General features: G+C 36.1%; 1 protein-coding gene across 1 annotated transcript in view; it reads right to left on the bottom strand.

Annotated features, from left to right (window-relative positions):
- The window catches only part of LOC120624896 (protein kibra), a 103,998-nt gene that overhangs the window by 64,895 nt on the left and 20,496 nt on the right, over positions 1 to 18,607 (bottom strand). Inside the window, exon 3 of the mRNA XM_039891665.1 lies at positions 792 to 886. Coding sequence (XP_039747599.1) covers positions 792 to 886 — 95 coding nt within the window. The remainder of the gene's footprint in view (positions 1 to 791; positions 887 to 18,607) is intronic.

The raw sequence follows: 18,607 nt of genomic DNA, 5'->3' as shown, positions 1-18,607 counted from the left end.
CAATATTCGTATTGCATTTTGATGTAAATCTATCGGTATAGAATGATTTACCGGCTCTTACACTATCCTGATATAATAAATTACAGAGAACTAGTATAGCAAAGATCGAAAGATCGTGTACGGAATAGCACTGTATTGCAGAGAATGGGTAAGTTTCCAGAGGTTACTCTTAACAATTAAAAAAAGAAAGTTAGAATATTTTGGTCATGTGATGCGGAACACCAAAAAGTATGAACTTCTTCTGCTTATCGTACAAGGTAAAGTGGCAGGCAGAAGAAGGCCTGGCCGAAGAAGAATATCATGGCTCAAAAATCTACGATAATGGTTTGGAAAGAGCACCAAATCATTATTTAGAGCAGCGGTGTCCAAGGTAGAGATAGCCCTAATGATTACCAACCTTCGTAAGGAGACGGCACCCTAAGAAGAAGAAGAAGTATAGCAAAAGAGGTTGACAAATTTAAAAATCTTAACAAGCTTTTTTATTTAGCAATGTTTCAAAAAACGGTGTAGATGGAGATTATATTTTTGCGAATAGAGAGTAAAATACTCGTAATGCTTAAATATGCACCAAATATTAACAATCTTAACTACATTATAAATAATACACATCCCTATTTCTTTGATTGGCAACATTTAAACACAATTATTTAAAAGTCGTTGCTAGTCTCCTTTGAAGGAAGTCTACATTTTATACGACACCGCACCTTCATTTAAGAAAAATCCCCACCTTCAAATCATATTCTTGGCAGAACAACAATGGCTGTCACCAAGTAATGAATCATGGCACTCACCTCTAGAGCCTCCTGGGCAGTATGGAGGTAGTCCCTCAGCATGGCTTCCTGGATGCCCAGCCATTCTAACCGAGGGTCTTCCAACTGCGTCACCTCTGTAAGCAAAGACTATGAGATTAATCATCTAAAATCATCATCATCATTATTATCTGCCGGTCCACTACAGGACACACGTAACTGTAAAAAATTAAGGTGCGTGTCATAAATACACAATGTACATATAACTCCCGGGAGGCGTTCGGTGACGATGACGCGAGACCCATGATTTTAGTTCACCCAAAAAGTGGTCAACGCACCAAAAAAAGTTTTCACTTCAAAAAAGTTCCGTTTATATCATTTCAGTATTTACCGCAATAAAAATACTACGTGATTTAACAAGGCTAGTGGGCGCGTGGTCGGTATACTCACCGCTAAGGAATTCGTGAAACCATTATCGGTTACCAAACAATTGATAGATTTCGATAAGGGTAACCAAACGTTTAGGTACGCCACACGTTTATATTTCACAGCTGTCTGTTTCTTATATATCGAAATTTATTATTGTGTATAACCTAGTTTATCATAATGATCCATTTTTTAATAGTTATGATAGACGGATCAATGTATCTACCTAACGAGCCTCAGCTAAAGGTGCAAATAGAGCAACATCTCGCAGGGCATGCAAGGAGCACGTCCTACAAAATACCACCACCCTGAGGAGTAAGTGTTAAAGTTCATGTGCCTTAAATAACACCGGCAACCACGCTCTTAAGTCTTGAACACAGAAATGCTGCTTTGAGGAAAAATTGACATGGCGTGGAACTTCCCCGGGCGAGCTCTTTTACAAAAAGGTCTATTGCTACTGTCCTATTCCTGGCCCACAGCTGGGCTTAAGCCTCCTCTACCATAACGGAGTGTTCTTTCCAGTTTGGACCCTCCACGCTACTCCGATATGGGTTAGTGGATTATTATCACATGAAAGTAATAAACGTAAATGACGAGTTAACAAATCTCCGAAGTTCATTCGCATGAACTGCCTAACTATGGGCGAATACCACGGAATGAGAGAAATACCAGAAATGGCCCACTTATGACCCGATCCATGAATCGAATTCAGGACCTCGTGATGCCAAGTAGAATATGCGAAGTGCTAGCAGGAGACGAAGCAATATTATTGAGTAAGTACGTTCTTCAAGAAATTAAAAATAGCATGACATTTTTGCTATTCACACTCGCACATCAAGTATTTATGTATTAATAACATATTTACACTGAAAATACCTATTTCAAGAACCACCGATGGTTCATTATTTATCCTTAATGCAACCACTCGTTAGTGTAATTATGTTGGGCCTATCTCATAGTTAACCGATTTTGCCTAGAGCGATTTTTTTGCATAACTGCGCGCTTGTAATAAGCTTTTACACTTCAGTTTCCAAGTATTCCGATATTATCTTGATAGAATTCTTACAAATAATACGTCTCGCAACGCTTTCGTGTTTTAAAGTACCTAGATGATCTGCGTGTATAGGTACCTTTTGTGAATGCGTTTTTAATTATGGGTCATAAAATTATCCCCTGCAGTACCCCATTGGAATAACATTATCAATATCGTTTTCTACATGATGAAATTACTATACTATGTAAAAGATTTTGCCGGCATACAAAACCAAATCTACATTAACCGATCTACAAAATACGTTGAGTTCACCCTACCCTTAGATAGCTAGTAGGTAGATATTACAACTGGTGAGAACTGTATTCTGATCTGTCGTCACCACAGGACTTAAACAAGCCTCTGACTTGCTAAACCACTAGTCACTCTGAGTATTAGAAAACCACATTTTAGGGTGTATCCAGATATTTTGACGTCAGGATTTTTGGGGCCACAAATACCGTTAATTCCAACACAAACAAATAACAGGAATATGTGTGGTGTTTTTTTAATGCCTTTACCACACAGATTGGTAGACACCAATCATCACAGCAATTCAAGCAAGTCATAAGCCCAGACCCTATTAAATAATAGATTGCAAGTTTAAAAGTAGGAGGTCAACTCGGAAATGACTGCGACTTCCAAAAATATTCACCGGCATTCAGAATAGACCTTCGGGGTAGATAGGCTAAATGTTAAGCCGTAAAATGAAAGTACTTTACGTGAAATGTAATTTTGCAACCTATGTCGACGAAAAAACATTCGAGCGTTTCTTACGGACTATGACGATATATTATGAAACGCTTTCTACAGAAAGGTATAAAAATACAACCTTGTAGTTTCAAACAGTATGTTAATGTTCTAAATATATATATATATATATATATATATATATTTATATATACTAATATTATAAATAGAAAATATTTATTGTTTGTTTGTTTATTTGTATAAACAATAACGGAACAAGATCCGAAGTACTGTCAAAAGAAAGCTGTCGCTGACAATACATAGGCTATATTTAAAAAAACAAGAGATTGTTAAGAAACTATAATAATGTATGAAAATTTCGCCTATAAAATTCATTACATGGCGTGCGCTGAGAAAACGAATGGTGATACATAAAAACTACAGCTAGTATATATATCCAGGGTGAAACCGCGGGACACAGCTAATGCATTTAATCATGTTTTTAAACACCGGAATTTGCATTCACCAAGCCAATACTGTCATTAATTATGTGAACGCTCCGAATGGGATCGTACGTGGACGAAACACGGGCATAATTTGACATTTATATTGGCAAAGCAAATTGAAATTCAATTTCTTCATCAGGCGATATGTATGTAAATTAGCACCTGACTCAATAAACTTTAAAGTTCTCAATATTGTAAAATAAAATCCTCACAACTTGATCCGATTTTAAACTTTAAGTGTTCCGTGTTTTCTTTTGTTTGTGACAGCAGAGAAACGGGATCAGTTTACTTAAAATCTACCTTTGTTAATTTAAAAGGGTAGGATATACATCATATTATGATTCTAAACGTAAGAAAGTGAGAAATTTGCAGAAATTTGCAAATTTTTACGGACATTTTTATCGTATTAACAACAATTTATGAAACTTACGTTTTGGCAGAAAGCTACAGTGATATAAAATAATGAAGCAAACAATTACGGCAAAAAAAAAGCTGCAGTTATTGTAATACAAACGGTGCGGAAGAAATAAAGCTTTTGCACAGTAGAGGCCCAGAATTAGGTACTACAATTTACAAAATTCTAAGTAAATTATAGTAAATAATACTATAATTTTGTTGGTAATTTTTCACAAGAAACTCAAACTTTGATATCCAGCAATACCATAGTCTTATAAAAAGTGTTCGTCTTATTACTATAAAAGAACGTTTACAGATTTTGTTTTTTTTTATTCTACTAGTAAGCCCTTGATTGAAATCTCATCTGGTGATACCTGGTGGTGGTGATGCAATCTAAAATGGCAGCGGGCTAACCTGTTTGGGACTCAGTTGAATTAAACGCATACGCCTAATAGTGCTCTACGCGACATCGCTAAGTCGCTTAGCGGGACGTCTTTCTTGGTAGGGTGCTAACTAGCCACGGCCGAAGACTCAGCAGACCAAAGACAATTCAACTATAAATTTCTAAATTTCCTGCCGGGAATCCTGTCGTCAGGTTTGTTCTTGTAACTTTAAGCAAGGAACCCTAAACTATATGTTCACTCGTGGCAAGTATGTGAACGTAAATTCTAGTTAAAGCTTCCACCACTTTGCATACTTAGTTTACTGCCTCCAGGTTTGTTATCGAGCTATGCGATCTCCCCCATCCCATACCCATTTTCTGCGTTCGCTTGCGATATTTATGTACTATGCATCTACCTAGCTTTTTAACCTGGTACTTAATAAAGGGTGGTTTACAACTGGTCGCGATTTTTTTAATACCTTAATTGTGCAACACCGATTTCTAGTTCAAGTGGTTCTTTTTTTTATTCTTTTCTAATTTTGTTTTATTTTTTTATACTCACATTTTTTTTAATTCTCATCTCAGATCGTTTACCATTATTAAGTGACAACTTGTATGCTATGAAGTATTTTATTTATTAAAATTTAATTGTAATGATTCTTTCAAAAATTATACTAACAAAAATCTGAATTCAATTATTTCACACTCCTGAATAAAATGCTGTTGGAATCATAATAAATGAATGTAATAAACGAGTAAAAAAAAAAATAATGGTGCTATTATTTCAGTAGCATTGTCCTCACTTTACACCAGAATTAAGCAATCATTTCACTTGGTTTTTGGCATAGAGTTCGTTGATAGAACATATAAAAAGCCACATGTCGACATTAGCTACATTTGGCTTTTTATCCCAGTAAAACAAATAGTTCCCACGGTATTTGTAAAAAAAAACCGTAATAAACGCGAACGAAGACGGCGGGCAAGAGCTATTATATTATAAAGAAAAAAAAAAAGAATGTTATGCAATCTCCCGTCTACATATTTTCTGCTTTCGCTTGCAATATTTATGTGCCTAGCTTTTATTTTACGTAATTCCGTCCAGGAATGCTCATGGCTCAGGAATGTTTATGGTGCATAACGATAAACTCGAAATTGATTGGACAAGCCTCATTGGGCTTAGGTAACTACTTCTAAATTCTTTTTTTCTTTGATTCGTGCCTAGGAATTCCTTTGAGTTTATATCAAACCATCATCAGATGGACTTGACGTCTCAAACGTCATTGTTAACTTGTATGTTAAGTTGAAAATTCTTTCTGCACGGCTAGCATGGGCAGGAGACAATTATATCCCCGGGAAAGGATATAAATTTATCTTCTCCCACAGCTTTATCAACTCTCAGAGCACTGGCGCACAAGTGGAAATAGTATCCGAATAATGTGTATTAATAAACGGGGGTAAACTTCTCCTATTCCACGTTCCAGTGATTTAGCAGGTGGGCACGTTAATTATATTCCTTGCCAGGGGATATAATCGGGGGATATAATTTTTATCTCCCACCCGTGCTAGCCCTGCAGAAGTTTTAAATACAGATAGAATTTTTAGGTTTTTACATTTTTTTTATTTTGAAACGACAATTTCTATTTTTTGTTTCATTTTATGAACTAGCTGTTGTCGGCGGCTTCATCTACGTTTTTTGGTTTTGCATAAAACCCGCGGAAACCGGTCATTTTGCGGGATGAAAAATAGCCTATGTGCACAGAAATAAGAACATACAGAAACCGTGTACACGACTAATAATCAAAAACCACTCCACTTTAGTAATGTTTCTCGAACAGGAGGCGGTTAGTCAATTCATTCAATTTAGCAGTTGACAGTGATTATTTTACTTCTTATGTTTACCATAAAATGAGGAAAATGGGAAAAGTTTGTGAACTAGCATCATATTGCGCTTGTGAAGTGAGACGTGCGCGGGGCGTTTTCACTATTTTTGGACACAATGCACTGCATGCAATAATGGCCGAATAAGGGTTCTGTAGGTTCTTAATTCTGTGCCTATGTGTTATTCCTGAAATCTTTTCCGTGAAAGTGTAACAACCGTCCATTCATAAAAACATTCGCATCTATTATATTAGTGAAACAAAAATAACCTAAAATAAGCCAATAAAACTAAATTAAATTAACTAAATTATAGAGCCTTAATTGTTGACAGCATTGTCTCTTTGAATGGCCAAAGTAACTCTAAGGTCAAGGTTAATTCCAGCTCTAGGATTCCCCTGTAGACTCGTTATATATCTTGTAGATAGATGGGGTAATGAAAATATTAAATTCCATGTTCAAAATTAGTTGCAATTTGAAGTAAGATTTCTTTTATGGGCTTTAAATCCGCTAACAAAGAGTTTCTATGAAAATCAAACTTATTTTGCTACACTCCGCGAAAAGCAAGAGAATCTGTATGGTGTAATTTATAATTTCTTCAATTGTGCCCACTACGCAAGATTCGCTCTGATACCGGAGCATCCTCAGGAGATGTTGATTTTAAAATGAATAATTGTTAAGTAACAATTATTCATTATATAGTCAACATCTCCTGAGGATTGTCCGGTGAAGGAGATTATCCTGCTTTTTGCGGAGTATTGCAAAGTAAGCTTAATTTCCATTATATATCATGGAATTCCGCAAAGTAACGCCTACTTCTTCTATCCAAAGAGTTTCTCTAACACGAGACGATATTGGACAGAAGATGCGTTACTTTGCAGAATTCCATGATATATATATTCATAGGCTATCACCGCTATGCATTTATATTCATCATCATCATATAGGAGACCTTGGAGAACATTATGGAGAACTCTCAGGTACACAGGTTTCTTCAAGATATTTTCCTTCACCATTTAAACGCACATAGCTTAAAAAGAAAAGTAAGAGGTGCGTGCTGGGATTTGAACTCGCCCCCTCGAAAGTGAAGTCGAAGCCCTACCCACTGGGCTATCAGCGCTTCATTTACATTATTTAAAACCAAATCTGTCGTCGAGAAGATGTTCAACTAAGTGGCCATAACACAGCAATATAAAAAATGAATCACCTTATTCTAATGCTAAAGTATTTAATCGGACGAGCTGAACTTCCGTTAGTCGGTAATAAATGCATGATGACTAATCAGACATCAGTCAACACATCGTGCTAATGGTGGAGGATGCAAATTAATTAATTGCAAAAATTAAACGTCAGTGTAAGAAGGTATATATGTTTTTAATTCACTTATTTCTAGTAGGACTATTTAAAGCGGTGAGCATAGAATCTCATCTTTTCTGTTTGGAGAAAACATATTGCAGGCCTAAAAACCACTCTCATAAATAAATAAATAAAAATATACTACGAAAATACACACATCGCCATGAGCCATCTAGCCCCAAAGTAAGCGTAGCTTGTGTTATGGGTACTATATGGAATAATAATAGTAATATGTATTTAAGTTTATATATTGATATATATATATATTGATATTTATATACAAATATATAAATATATATGTTTTACTATATATATATGTAGTATTAGTATGTAATGTTTATAATTAGCACAATTTAATTATTGCACTATCCCGTTTTCTCTAATATGTTTCTTCAACCAAAGGTTGTCTGGAGGAGATCGCTTCAAGCGATAAGACCGCCATTGTGCATATGTATAGTTTTTATTTTTTATTTTTTTGTTAACCTGATTTTATATTTGTATGTGCAATAAAGACTTTTTCTTCTTCTTCTTCTTCTTAATATACGTTATATATAAATACTAATAATATACAGATAAACTCCCAGACACTGAAAAGCACACATGTTCATCACACAAACATTTTCCAGTTATTGGAATCGAAAGCAGGGTCGCTGCCCACTGCGCTAGTTTGCCGTCATGGCTGTGGGCAGGAGGAAAAAAAAATTGTTCTTCGTTTTTATCCACTGACCAGGGATAAAATGCGCCTGATAATGACAAGGTTGCCTGGAAGCAAGCCGCTCCGCTTTCATCTCACACTAATAGAACAATGATTGTTAAATTATAAAATGACGATGGAAAAGAACAACTGCTGAGTTTCTTGCCGGCTTCATTTCGGTGGTAGAGTCACTACAAACAGACATACTTGACGTTTCAAAAGTGCTTAAATAAGACCTACTTAAAATAAATGAATTTTGTTTTTTTTTTTTAATTCCTGATCACCTGCCAAAAAACATACAAAACTGTTCTCCTATGAAATAGAACTCGGAGAGTGGATCTTCCACCGTGGAAAAATCTCCCCTGCCCGTAATTACCTTAGCCCTTCGAGGAAGTAAAAAAAAAGAAGAATAAGCCAATCAACAAGCCAAATTCTTTTGAAAGTTCACTATTTAGAACGCAGATTCTACCGAGAAGAAGCCAGCAGCTCATTTATTCTCTTACCATCAGTTCATTGGTCTTACTTTTCTTCTTTACATTTACTCCTATTTTGCGCGCCAGTTTGTTTTAATAGCTCTTTGTTATTTCCTGCCTATGGAGGATGACCTGCCTCCTGCCTAATTCAACTCTTATACTTTTTATTTCATTCGTACCACGATCGATTAGCTTTAATAGTAATAGTTGACTAATTATAGTAACTTATTTAGTTTTCGATTTATCATATCCGCCATATTGGATTTGTAAGAGCAAAGTTGTTAAATTAACTTATTCAAGTGAAGTAAGAAGGACATTTTCCCATTTTTTTTTCACCTTCAAATTTTTAATGTTTTAATACGCTTGAGATTTTTAATAAAAAAAAATAATTTATGAGCACGAAGACCTTCAAAACGAAATGTCTCGACTCGAGAGTAGAAATTCCGTTATTTTAAAAAAGCAATATTAACCTGAACCAAAAATATGTGCTTAAAATAACTTTTTAGCTCAAACCTGTGAATAAATTATCTTCCGTTTTAGGTGGAGGCTATTTTAAGGGCGGAAGTTTTTTTTTTAATTAAACAGTAACGAGTTCGATTTTCTGTCTATAATAGTTTTTTATCATGTCATAAAATGTAAACATTATTTCCATTGCTTCTTTAGTGTGATTTAAAAGTAGAGAAACAATTTATAAGAAAAGTTAGAAAATAATTAACTATTCTTTCGTACCAAATTTCTGACGCTGCATTAATGATTATTTCATTAATGCAGCGTCAGAAATTTGGTAATATTTATTATTAGTAGTATCCATATTAATTAGGTTTAGTCCGGGGATATATCTAGTAGAACTAGGTTGGAACAAAGGAATTCCACGCAGACAAAGTCGCACAGATCAGAGAAGTACAAATAATGATTCATTACTGAAGAAACCATCTAATTCCGCTACTAGGATCGCATGAAGAATGTGAGTATTGCATTACGATCGTGGCCGAGGGACAATTTCGCTTACGATGGTATTCAATTGCCATTGTCTCTAATCTGATTTGAGTAGCAATCAGTTAGCCCCGGCCTTGCGTTGAGAATTGAGCATAATAACTGATATAGTACGAGAGCTAGCCGTGTGATTGCATAGAGACCGAATGCTAAAAATGTTCATGGTACAGACTAATTATATAAATAAATCAACAGTTTCCTTTTTGTAAAAGTATGTTTGCCTAAATCTATTCGAGTAGTGCGCTCAAGCAAAGCTCACAAGCCCAGACTGAAGGATTTAGTCCCTACGAGAGGAAGCCTTTTAGTAACATTGTATATTTACAATGATACTCCTAGGAGCATGGCTCTGAGAATTTAGGTTTTAGGGTTTCGAAATACGATAATGTCGGATTAAAATTTTCTGTGCGGCTCTGTGAATTAGAGCTAAATCATCCATTCATCTACACAGAACGCCTAGAGCAGAAATAGAGTTGAACAATCTACAGTTTACAATTGTGGGATCTGTTTCTGATTGGTTCAACTCTCGGGGGCTGCTGTAGGCAAAGAAAAAGAACCATCGTCAACTACGACCATTCTGTCAAGAGTGAACGACTAAGGAGGAGGAGTTTCTGATTTCTGAATATGGGATCATAATGATATAATTAAAATTCCCGTCGTGAGCACGATCCATGCAACTGGGTCAAAATATCGACAAATCCAAAAATATGATCGTGGTATGTACCCGTTGAAGTATATTCAAGAAATGTTGATTAACCACAAAAATCTTAGTTTAAAATTTTTAATACTTAAAATGCTTCACATAATAACTATAATTAAGACACAATATAGCCAGTCTAATTTATATCACAGGCTCTTCCTGTGGGCTCTCCTACAGGACATAGTCGCGTTGCGTTGTTAAAATGCGGATAAACAATGAACTTTGGCGCTTATGTTACATATATGTTATGTATCATTTTTAGATATTATGGATAATGGTGACAATTGCTTTTCAAGACACGGAGAGAGGGTAAAGGCTAAATTGGGAACACCAAAATCAGACAACGACCCAATGTTCCATAACACCAATGCTTAGCTCTGTATACGAGACCTGTGGGACAATGTTTAGATTTAGCACCCAGGATGTGGGTTTAGCATCCATAAACTCGGATCGACTTCTTTTAGGAACTACGGCGTACTACTTCAATGACGCTCAATGGCTTTTATTGCGTACTGGTAACTATGATGCCGAGCTACTATTATAGATGACAGTCAATACCTACTGGCTGGCTTATAACTCTGATATTTAGACCTGGATAGTGGATAGGCGTTTTCCGGTTATAACGATTTATTCTTGCAATGGTATGTAGTGAGTATTAATGTATCAGTTAGTGCGCAAGTGGTAGGTCTTTTTCTTATTTATAAGGCATACAGCCAATATACCTAGACAGGCCATTTCCGGCACTCCATGGCTTTCAATGGCTAGTGTACATTTGCCCCTCTATCTCTTGGTGTAGAAGATCGACCGCGCACTTTGGATGTCACGCGGCTGTAGAATGGGCCTGGAATGCAAGTATCATTCCGTAAGTGGCGTTTTTTATTGCCGCTGGAATAGATGGCTTGTTCGGGTCATTATATTGATGCACGCGCGGTATAGGTGAAATGAAATGACTTCTATTTGTACTTGTCGATATAGCTTTTGCATGTGACAAAACTTCACTGTGTATCCTAATAAGGTTTATATTTCTCATTATCAAATCCAGATATATATACTACTAGCTGTTGCCCGCGACTTCGTCTGCGTTTGATTTTGTTTTTAAAGTATTCAGTATCGCTAAGCCTTAAATGACTATAGTAGTATATATATATATGTAACATGTGACTGTCAATTAATTATAGACAAATAATTTACAATAAAATAAAATTGCGACTATAATTAAAGATCTAAGCTATCCTATCTCTTAAGTTGGAGCAGACTGCTCACGGTGTGCCAATTTAATTTAAAATCGGTTAAGTAGTTTAGGAGTCCATCGCGGACAAACATCGTGACAGGAGATTTATATATATTAAGATAATTAAAGATCTCGAGTAAGAAACCAACTGATAGGTTTTAGTCTGGTAAGAGGCTTTGGCCGTGGCTAGATAGCACCTTAATGGCGAAAACGTGTCACCGTGTAAGTGTTCATACGACATACCGCGAGGAAACCGATCGAGGTTTTCACGATCCACGTGGAAACGATCGATGTGGAAACTGCCAATTTTTTTTTTCTTTTTTTTTTTTGGCGTGGTGGAAATGCTTTATGCTACGTCTACGTCCTTATCGTCAGGGCGGAGGTCATGTGGGACTCGTATACCCGAACTAGCCAGCACAGCATGTCGCTCTCGTTGGCTTTATTAGACGCCCGGGGAACCCGTTGCACACTTCCCGCTCGCCTGTCTACCAACCGCCCGTACCACTGGGACGGGACTCCCACGCTAAAGAGAAGGAATCGGGACAGTTTGACCCCACGCAGACGGTTCAGAGGCTCGTGTAGTGACGGCTAGCTACCGAACCCCTGGCACGTTCGCTAGCTACCGTCTTGGAATGCACCAGAAGTTTTCACAGGTGAGATAGCACTCAAGGACTTATTATATAGTGGCATAAAAAAGAAAGTTAAATTTTAGCAATCAGCTGTGTGCACTGTTAATGATAATTTTTTTTTGAAAATCTCAGATTTTCGAGAGTGGGCGCGACGTTTCATTTTTAAGGTCATCGTGTTAATATTAACTTCTTTTTTTTATTTCAAGTACAAAATATCGTGTTACACATAAAGAAATTAAAAAAAAGTTTGTTTAAACCTACTACAATTAATTACATGATTTTTTTTCACTTGTCCTAAATTAAATATCTTTTAATTTATGGACTGATTTCAACAAAATTACAATAAATAAATAAATATACTACGACAATACACACATCGCCATCTAGCCCCAAAGTAAGCGTTAGCTTAAGTTATGGGTACTGAGATGACTGATGAATATTTTTATGAATAATATACATATATACTAATAATATACATATAAACACCCAGACACTGAAAAACATTCATGCTCTTCACAAAAACATTTTCCAGTAGTGGGAATCGAACCCATGGCCTTGGACTCAGAAAGCAGGGTCGCTGCCCACTGCGCCAATCGGCCGTCATTATGCCTATTTCTTTGGTTTTTTTTATCTGTACTTGTGAAAAAACTTGTCTTCGTGCCTTGGATTACTAGTAGAAATCTCTTAGAGATACCTAAGTTTTCCTCGTTCACATAGTTTCTTGTTTATTATTATATGGCTTCTTTTGGTGCAAAATAAATAAATAACGAACACTTTATACAATTTGGGCAGAAAACCACTTATCGCTTCTTTCACAGTTAAAGTAAAGTCGCTAATAATATAATATATATTATATTAAAATCAAAACAGAAAAAAAGAGTACTAAAAACCGGAAACACGTACTTGCAAGGTGTTAATTTTATTCTGTAGATTTATGTAACAAAAATGCCGATTGAGTAACGGGACCCGCCTGCCTTGACGAGGTCCGGGTCAGCCACTGTTATCTATTACTAGTTTTGCACCGTGACTTCATCTGCGTGGATTTGTATAACCGGGATAAAGAGTAGCCTATCGTCATTGACACTTGTTATAAATATCAAAAGTGTTCTTACGAGGTATTTGGCAGCCGATTGGCGCAGTGGGCAGCGACCCTGCTTTCTGAGTCCAAAGCCGTGGGTTCGATTCCCACAACTGGAAAAAGTTTATGTGATGAAAATTGACGTTTTCAGTGCCTGAATGTTCAAATGTGTATTATATTGTTGGCGATGTGTGTATTGTCGTAGTATATTTATTTATTTTAAAAGTGTTTTTGAGCTGTATTTCGAAATGTATCTACTTTCGCGGTATTTAAAAAGTTTATTTACACGTTATTAAAAACCTTATTTAAATGTTATTTAATATGTCTAGTAACACGGTATTTATTAAAATAAAGTAACGCAATATTGGACTATCGACGAGTCACTCTCCGGTTCTTTAATCTAAGGCACAACCATGTCAATTAGTTGCACAGTTGCTGCGTGAAAACTTCTTCTTTTGTTCTTATCTGCAGTCCTCGCATTGCACACCTTAACAGTTTTTTTTTTACCCATATAAATTTAACAAATGTGAGTATTTTTCAAAGTGTTCTTGCGGAACCTCCCTACCTTTTCTAAAGCCGCGAGAGCCTTATATGAGTTAATTTTCGGATTTATTAATGTAGAATTCATATTTAGGTTACATTAAATATTAATATGACAATGTATCACCACTTCGTTCTCGTCTCAAGTCGTTACCTATCCGACTTCTTTTTATTCTATACTGTGTGTTGTTTTTAACTTCTTTTCCACCTTATTTAAACGAAAAAAATTGAATTTTTCGGTTGCCCAGGCGAAGTTCTTCGTACTGCAAAGAAACTGATCTTAAGCGTGCCTTCGCATGCCCTAATCGCTATGTAGCGATAAGGCCGCCAAGTTGTATAGTTTGTGTATTTACAACTTTTCTGTATGTTCGTGGTGTACAATAAAAATGTATTCAATTCATTCAATTAGATTTAAGTTTTGTAGAGAAATATTTGTTATTAGGGTGTCATAAGTCTGGCATAATCTCAAAGGGATTCAAAGACCTAAAATTCAATTGAGAAATAAAAAAAAAAATTGATTTTGGTTGGTGGCAACCCTGGAGATAACGGTGGAAACAACAGAGCATTTCGCACGAATCGCACGCGCATTCCAATACATTATTTATGAACGCGGGAAGCTTTTCCGCCATTTTCTGGATTTTTAACGACCACCCAACATATCAGCGGGCGTTCTTGTTAGGGTTCTAATGATTTTTATTCGATCATTGTGTTTCTTATTTGGTGTCTGTGCTAATTGTTTAACCGACTGCGAAACCTTTTTTTATGCGTCTCCAACGAAGTAAGGCAAGCGTATTGTATTTATCATTATAACATCATTATCAGCCCCTTAACGGTCCAATGCAGGAAACAGGTCCACTCAGAATGAGGAGTACTTAGAGCCTAGTCTATCACGCAAGCCAAATACCGAATGGGAGACTTCAGACACCTTTGAGAACGTTATGGAGGACATGAAGGTTTCCACACGATGTTTTCCTCCACCGTCGTAAAATGTTACTTTAGCAAGTCCTATTTTAAATTCCTTCAATTAAAAAGTTAGCCAAGGATCGAACTCGGTCATCCTGAAAGAGAAGCCGAAGCTCTTAGCCACCAGGTTATAACCGCTTTTTAACCAACGCTTAACAATGTATGAACGTCATTACCACTTTTGAGTGCTACAAATGTCATTGTCAATATAACGTACTCCATTGTATTGCACTTTTATTATTTTTTTTCTACAATAGAAATTAATTTCCTAAATTGTAACTAGGAGTATTTAAAGAAATAAACTATAAAAGATAAATATTTCATTTTTAATAGATGCACTGACACCAAGGCCTCATACATGTCTGTAACAAACCCTTTGATATTTAAGTGTAGGTATAAACACTTCATTAAGAATTATAAAAAGGATGATGGTGATTCAACAAGATACGTTCCCAAGAGTGTGGTCGGGAACCATTCGGTTCAGTTTCACTGTTGGCATGGGATATTAACCATGTAACCGACGCTACATACTTAGTTGTTATAGATTAAGATTTACTACCTTTACCTAAGTTTAAACAATATATTAAAATACATTTAACAAATGTTTACTACACGATTGATGAATTCAATAACGACAAGGATGCTTGGAAGCAGGCCACTCCGCTCTCATCTCTCACAAACAGAAAAATTCTAAAGATTGTTAAACTTTAAAATGATGTTGGAAAAGAGCAATTTGCTGAGTTTCTTGCCGGCTCTTCTCAGTGGAATCTGCCTTCCGAGCCGGTGGTAGAGTAACTACAAACAAGAAAATCTCCAGGAAGAATTATTAAAAGCGTACCCTTAAGTTTTTATAACCCGTACTGGAGATTTTCTTTATTTTATATCATCTGCATTCCCTGACCATACCCCCCAATGCACGCCACTACGCGCGAACTTAGGTTTCATTCGGCTATTAAAAGTAGCCGTTTTCATGATTTACAGTCGCCATAATACATTCGCTCACTTAGTATTTTAGTAAACCATATTCATTAATTACGATACTATAATATACATCCATATTCACTCATTCAAATACTACCCATATTAAAGGCAGTAGAGTTTAAAGTAATGACTTTGCAGAGAATAAACAGTGAAATATAGAACGGAAAAAGCATTCGAAAGTACCTACCTACTGCCATAATTGTTATTGCATAACCCGTAACGATATTATGCGGTCTCACGTGTATTATAGCTGTTGCCCGCGACCTCCTCTGCCTTTATTTCGGCAATTCTAAATCCAGGACGGTCTGTTTAGTTGTAGACGCAAGAGCTTTTTGTGAGAAAGAGTTTTCGGCGAAATACTATCGCTATGCTTATTTATGCGGCTAAGCTGCATTGCTGTGTTCTGAAGGGCGTGGATGCTGATTTAATAATAGGCATATGATGTTTAACACCTACGCGTTAGATTGATGGGCACAGGAGGACAAATTGCAGGACGTGTTCCTTACATGCCCCGCGAACCGCATCACGTCACGATGTTTGACCGGGATGAGCTCCGAAACCGATTGAACCGATTTTTGAAGTGAAACCTCTTTAGAATCTTTGTGATTTCAAACTCGATGATACGAAAAAATAAGTCCATAGAGACACAAACCCATAAATGTATAGGGCAGAGTGAGATAGAAAACATTCAGTGGCGCGCATAGAGGGTATGCACAGGGTATGCAGATGATATAAAATGTGATAGAAAATCTCCAGTACTAGTTATAAATACTTCAGGGTAGGCTTTTATAACTCTTACAATGCCTATCCTTAAGTTTTTTATAACTCGTACTGGAGATTTTCTACATTTTATATCATCTGCATACCCTGGGCATACCCTCTATGCGCGCCACTAAAAACATTATACGTTTTTGTACCTATTCTAGTAACCATGGAGTCTAAATAAGAAACCTTAAATTTATACTAATAGTTCTGATACTCTACATCCACCTCAATCTCTGGTAGGCTACTTTTCAGAAGTTACACTTCTGCCGTGTGTATATTAATTGCAAAGTTTTTTTTTAATGTATTTTTTTCAACTTTTGAGAAAGGATAATTTATATCTCAATTTATAATTACAATATTTTGAACTCTTCATCACTTCACCAATCACTTCCTTAAAAAAATTACAAACAGCAACGCGTGGCCAGGTCTGCTAGTTGTTACGAATAAAAAACTTTAGTTTTTATAGGATTAAAAGGATCCAGGATTCAATCTTGATGTTAAATTTCGCGACAGAAAACATTTGTTATTAAAGCCTCATAATAATAATAATAAAAACATTTAATTCGGATAAAATAACATAGCTTGTGATCGCAGTACGATTAAAAAAATTATTGATTGTTAGTAACAATAGTTAATAAGATAATTATTAACTATTTCATTAATTAAAATTGGCCAAACATACTCGTATCTCCTTATTAAGGTAAGTGCCCTCTTGAGCACTTTGTGTATGGTTGTGTACTAACCCAGTGCTCCATAAAGGGATTTTACCATAATAATAATATTTCCAAAACACTGTTGGAGCTTCCGCGAATCCTGTATTCCTTATTCATACGTAAAGTATCCTATGTCCATCTCGAGGATGCAGGGTATATATGACCCATATTTCATCAAAATCAGAGCAGTGGCTGAGCAAAACGTGTGCAAAAAACAGACAGACACATTACCGCATTAATAACATTAAGTATGGATGGACACACTTATACTTATGTATGTTATATTTCACATACAAAACACCTGTCACTTTACGATATATTATATTATGTGCTATAAAAACCAGTCGAAAATTTCACAAACGTGACTGGGTATTTTTAGAATATGTGTTGTTTTTTTATTACAAAGAAAGGAAATTTTAGGATTAATATCTATTTATTACGCAAGCATACTAAAAAATTGGAGTATAGTTGCCTTTCTTGTAATTTTTATTAAAATTTAGAACATGTAAGTATATTGTTTTTTTTTTATTTCAGGTAGGCCCGCGCTTGGCTACAGTCTCAATTTATTGAAAGTGGTTGATGTAACAAAATTTGAAGCCTTATTGCCTTTGACTGGGAAACAGTATTGTCAATAGATGGCACTCGTTCGATTTCATACAAACGGTAGTTAACCTTCACGCGATCGAATAGGTAGACGCAGAAAATCTCACAGTAGGCACTCTGAACGACTATGGGTTCTCCTCTCAGAGTGGTGCTGAAAATGTTCAATAGCACTCTGGAGTTGAACCAACTTTATTCGTTCTTATCGTTAAACTATAGGTCCCGGTTACTATCATAACTGTATTATTGTCTAGTATTGATAATCGTTATACAATTTAATATAAGGACACTGCATCTAATTGTATCAATAAATTAAAAAAGTAAAAAAAAAAGTAGCGTGGTGAGTGAACGCTCTTATTCCCTCCGCTCCCACAGAGGAGGCCTGTGCTCTGTGGGACATTAATAATCTGAGAACGACGACTCCAGCCGGAAATCGAATCTGGGATCGCCTTCTTAAACGCCACTCAACGCAGCGGCGAAGAAACATTTCCCGCAAACATACCGCCAGCTAGACGTAAATGCGTAAATCAAACCGTTCAATAATTCATACGGAATAACTAAAGCAAAGGGGCCTTCAAGAGCCCCCCGCGTTGAGCATTTTTCACCCGGCGTGCTGAATAAACCAAGAGACATAAATAAGTCTCGTTACACCCAATACCAATACAATGTTGATGGAATTGATGGGGCCTCAAACCTCAAACTGGTCTCCCTATTCAGTAGCTTTTCTGAAACGTACTAACCGGTATCGACATCCCATCTCCATAAATTGTTACAAGTATCTTATCTAGCACTCCTAATTTGAAGTTTACTTAGTATTCTTAAACCCGGAATATCAGATAA

The sequence above is a fragment of the Pararge aegeria genome, chromosome 7, assembly GCF_905163445.1.
Source record: "Pararge aegeria chromosome 7, ilParAegt1.1, whole genome shotgun sequence".
Taxonomy (NCBI): domain Eukaryota; kingdom Metazoa; phylum Arthropoda; class Insecta; order Lepidoptera; family Nymphalidae; genus Pararge; species Pararge aegeria.
Note: the sequence above shows the minus strand (reverse complement) of the source record. Positions and strands in the feature narration are given on the sequence as shown.